This window comes from Pristis pectinata, chromosome 5 (assembly GCF_009764475.1).
Source record: "Pristis pectinata isolate sPriPec2 chromosome 5, sPriPec2.1.pri, whole genome shotgun sequence".
Lineage (NCBI taxonomy): Eukaryota > Metazoa > Chordata > Chondrichthyes > Rhinopristiformes > Pristidae > Pristis > Pristis pectinata.
Genome location: NC_067409.1, coordinates 79,368,113 through 79,371,765, shown reverse-complemented (window position 1 = coordinate 79,371,765; position 3,653 = coordinate 79,368,113). Strand labels below are relative to the sequence as shown.

Here is a 3,653-nt window from a genome sequence, read left to right as displayed (position 1 = left end):
TTATTGTACATTTAATCATTATTATTCAATAGTCAAGGTACAAAGTGTGTAGGATTTTCTTGGCTCCCATGGTCAACTTGATGAGCAAGGACCATCTATATATACCATTGCAAGTCTCACGTGGTGGCATCTCACCAAAGATGGCAGCAAAAACTGAAAATTATACATCAAACGTGGAGGCTGGTTGGGTGGAAAGATATCTCGAGGGGAGCCGTATCATTGCTCCAGCTGGGCAGAAAGAGGGGTGAGAGTAGGAGTGCAGGAAATGCTGTCTGCTAACCTTGGTAAAAGAATTAAAGAAAAAGGAAATCTCATGCCACTGGATTAATGAGTCTGATCATAAGAACCTTTAAGCACAGGGACAGGAACAAGTGGGAGAAAGGATTTCTAGCATCTGCAGGTTTTTTTTGTTTTGTATCATTTTTCCAATGCAACTTTGTTTCTTGTGTTTCGTTGACGAAATCACACAGGAGGATGGCTTGGTTGCCATTCGCGGTCACGGTACCGCTCTGTCCCTTTCCTAGAGGCTGAACGCTGTCTGCCCTGTGGGATCCGTGCCCATGCGAGGACGTCAGGGAATGGGGAGGGCCGCCGATGGAGAGTCCGGCTGCGGCGTTCACCGAGCCAATGTCCCTGCATACCGCTCGCAGCCTGGTGCGGGACATCAGGGTCAATGTGCTAGAGTGCAAAGTCTGCTTCGAGTACTACGGCGACAGTGCGGCGCACCGACCCTGCGTGCTGCCGTGCGGGCACGCCGTGTGCCGCCATTGCGCCCGGGCACTGGCCCGGGCCGGGGAACTACAGTGTCCGTTCTGTCGGCGCTGCGGGCCGCCGTCGCTGGTCGCCGACTGCCTGCCCCTGCTGCAGCTCGCGGAGCTGCTGGGCCCGGAGCATGAGAGTGGCGGCGGCAACGGGCCATATTCCCTCTCACAGCCCCGGCTGACGGCAGTATATGGGGGCTGGGGCCAGTTACTCAACCCCAGGGCGCTGGCCGTGTGCTCCGGGCTGCTGGCGGTGGCTAATGACGGCTCCCGGCCGGTGCGGCTGTGGGATCGCGGCGGGCGCTGGCTGGACGCCGAGACCGCGGGCCTGGTGTACCCGCTGGGCGTGGCGCTGGCCGGCGGTGGGCGGCTGCTGGTGGTGACGGACGGCGGCGACTTGTCGCTCAAAGTGTTCGCTCTGGGGGACGGCCGGAGCCCGGCGGCCGTCCGGGGCGGCTTCGGCCTCCCGTGGGGGGTGGCCGCTGGTCCAGGCACCGGCCAGGTGGCGCTGACGGACGCTGGGCGAGGCTCCTTGCTGCTGCTGAGCCTGCGGCTGCCCGGCGGCGCACTACTGGGCACCGAGAGCGTGTGCGAGGGGCTGCGCTGCCCCCGGGAGGTGGCCGTGTGCCCGCGGCACGGCTGCATCCACGTGGTGGAGCACCTTTTGCCGCCGGGATCCGCCGCCGTTCGCCTCAAGACCTTCAACAGCCGCTGCCAACTGATCCGCCAGCTTGACAGCACCGGCTTCAGCCCGGCCGCCCGCATCCCCGCCGGACTCTCCGCCATCGCCGTGGACGGCGAGGGCAACGTGCTGATCGCCGACGGGCTGGGTGGCACGGTGGGTCGTATAGGTGTTCCTGGAGCCCAGGTGTACAGCATCCTCGTGGACCGGGGGCTGATCCGCCCAGCGGGGCTGGCGTGCACCGCAGACGGCGAGCTGATGGTGCTGGACGGCGGAGACCACACGTGGAAGGTGTACGCCGCTCTCGATCTCCCCACGCCTCCCGCTGGAGAGCTGCCCTGACGATATCCCGCCTTCGCTGTATTTATTGTTGTATTTATTATTACCATGTATACCGTTTACTCTGTGGAGCTTCACGTAAGCAAGGAATTTCGTTACACCCTGGTGCATATGACAATAATCTAATCTGAATCTGCAGCCCGGTGCTATCGAACCGAATTTTGACTGCTGTAAAATTTTCTTATGAACTGGAACACTTTAATTTATTTGAATTGTGGTGCATCTATCTGTAATGCCATTCAAGAAACCTTTAAGATACAACAAAGGAATCTAGGTTTTGACTTGACACTTTGCAGAGATGTAAGCAGCATTATTTATGAGAATGTCATGCAGTTGCACATTTAAAGAAATAAAATAACTTTGGTGTGAGTCTAGCGTCAGTGTTGGGGTGGGTGGGGAACTTGAACGTTATAAAGTAAAGCCCAGTCGAGCGTTGTTCTACTATATCAGCTATAACGCCAGTGACTTACTTATTGTGCATGCAGTATTTCTAACGAAAGGTTAATTTGAATGATCTATTTACATCGTCGCTACTTAGAACATTCTTGTATTTACTCCATTTTTTCTCAACTGAAGTTTACATTTAACAAAGAAGGAACGGATTTGTCAGAATACAAATTTCTGTAAAGCCAATTTAATAACTTCTCAACCATAGTCATTGCCGTATAGGCATACAAGCCAATTTACCCAAATCAAGATCCTAGAACTTGCAGACAAATGAATAAGAAGACTCCTGTTTTGGGGTTTGAGTGGTGAATGGTAAGGACATAAGTAGAACACTTTGAAAAGTTCCATAATATCTTGTGCAGGCAGACCGTGGAGCAGTCTCATTTGAAAGAGTGTGTCTGAGACAATGCAGCATTCCCTGTATGTCAAACTAGGTCATACACTCAGATTCACACTGGGGTATTGCAGCCACAGTGTCCTAATCTGAAGGCAAGAGCACTGTCAGTTGAACCAAACTGCCACAGATGATGTCAGTCTTTTGAGTATCTCGTCCCCTAGGAGACTGCAATTGGCGGAGTTTGGTTCAATGTCTTCAGATATTTGATTTTGGAGAACCTCTCAATTGAGTCCCAAGTAGTGACTGGATGGCAAACATTTTTCCCTGCTTCAGTTGGCATAATGTTTATTTAGCTTATGTTGGGAATTTTGGACAACTTTAAAGCTGAACAATGAAATTGGGGTGAACCATTGGCTAGGTGTCCATAACCCTGTACTTTATATTCAGATTAGTGGGTTTATCATCTCCTCCACACCTGAAAGTATTCACCCAGAGATCAGTTCTCTAGACCAGTGGTTTTCAATCTTTTTCATGCTGTAGACCCCCAGAACATGTCCTTGTTAGATGGTCGACCCCCAAAGCCCACAAAATCAAACAATCGATAATTCATGCATACAACACTTAAATTACTGCACATGGGCCCTATTGAAATAATGACTATTTCAATCACTGATAATTACCAGTGGTGTCTTTCAGTGTTCAGTTCAATGTGACGGTTGTGCCTGTTTTGCAGTGCAGTGTTTATCCAAACGTGGTGGTATGTGGGACAAACATACACGTGTCATTCTCAATATTCAGTCTTGATCTGTATTTGGTTTTCATGGCAGTGACTGCAGAAAATGCTATTTCACACAAGTAAGTGGTTGCAAATGGTAACAGAACATTGACGGCTTTGCCGGACAGCAGTGGATACTCCTGGGAACATGCTATCCAGAACGACAACAGTGACATTCGGTTGAACTGCAAGCGCAAAGTCCTGTCAGATGACAGTTTAGCCAATTCTTCTTGTTCACATCCAGTTAAATCAGTCAGCATGCATTCAGAGGGATTTCGAATCCAATCAAACATGCTCGTGTCATCGTTGTCG

At 51.2% G+C, this 3,653-nt stretch overlaps 1 protein-coding gene across 1 annotated transcript; it reads left to right on the top strand.

The window, feature by feature from the left end:
• Window positions 1-88: 88 nt before the first annotated feature.
• On the top strand, window positions 89-3,362 carry LOC127570223 (E3 ubiquitin-protein ligase NHLRC1-like). Its single transcript, XM_052015527.1, has 2 exons — window positions 89-2,082; window positions 3,300-3,362. Exon 1 carries the CDS (start codon window positions 595-597, stop codon window positions 1,783-1,785), a length of 1,191 nt encoding a protein of 396 aa, XP_051871487.1. The 5' UTR covers window positions 89-594; the 3' UTR covers window positions 1,786-2,082; window positions 3,300-3,362.
• The last annotated feature ends 291 nt before the right edge of the window (window positions 3,363-3,653 follow it).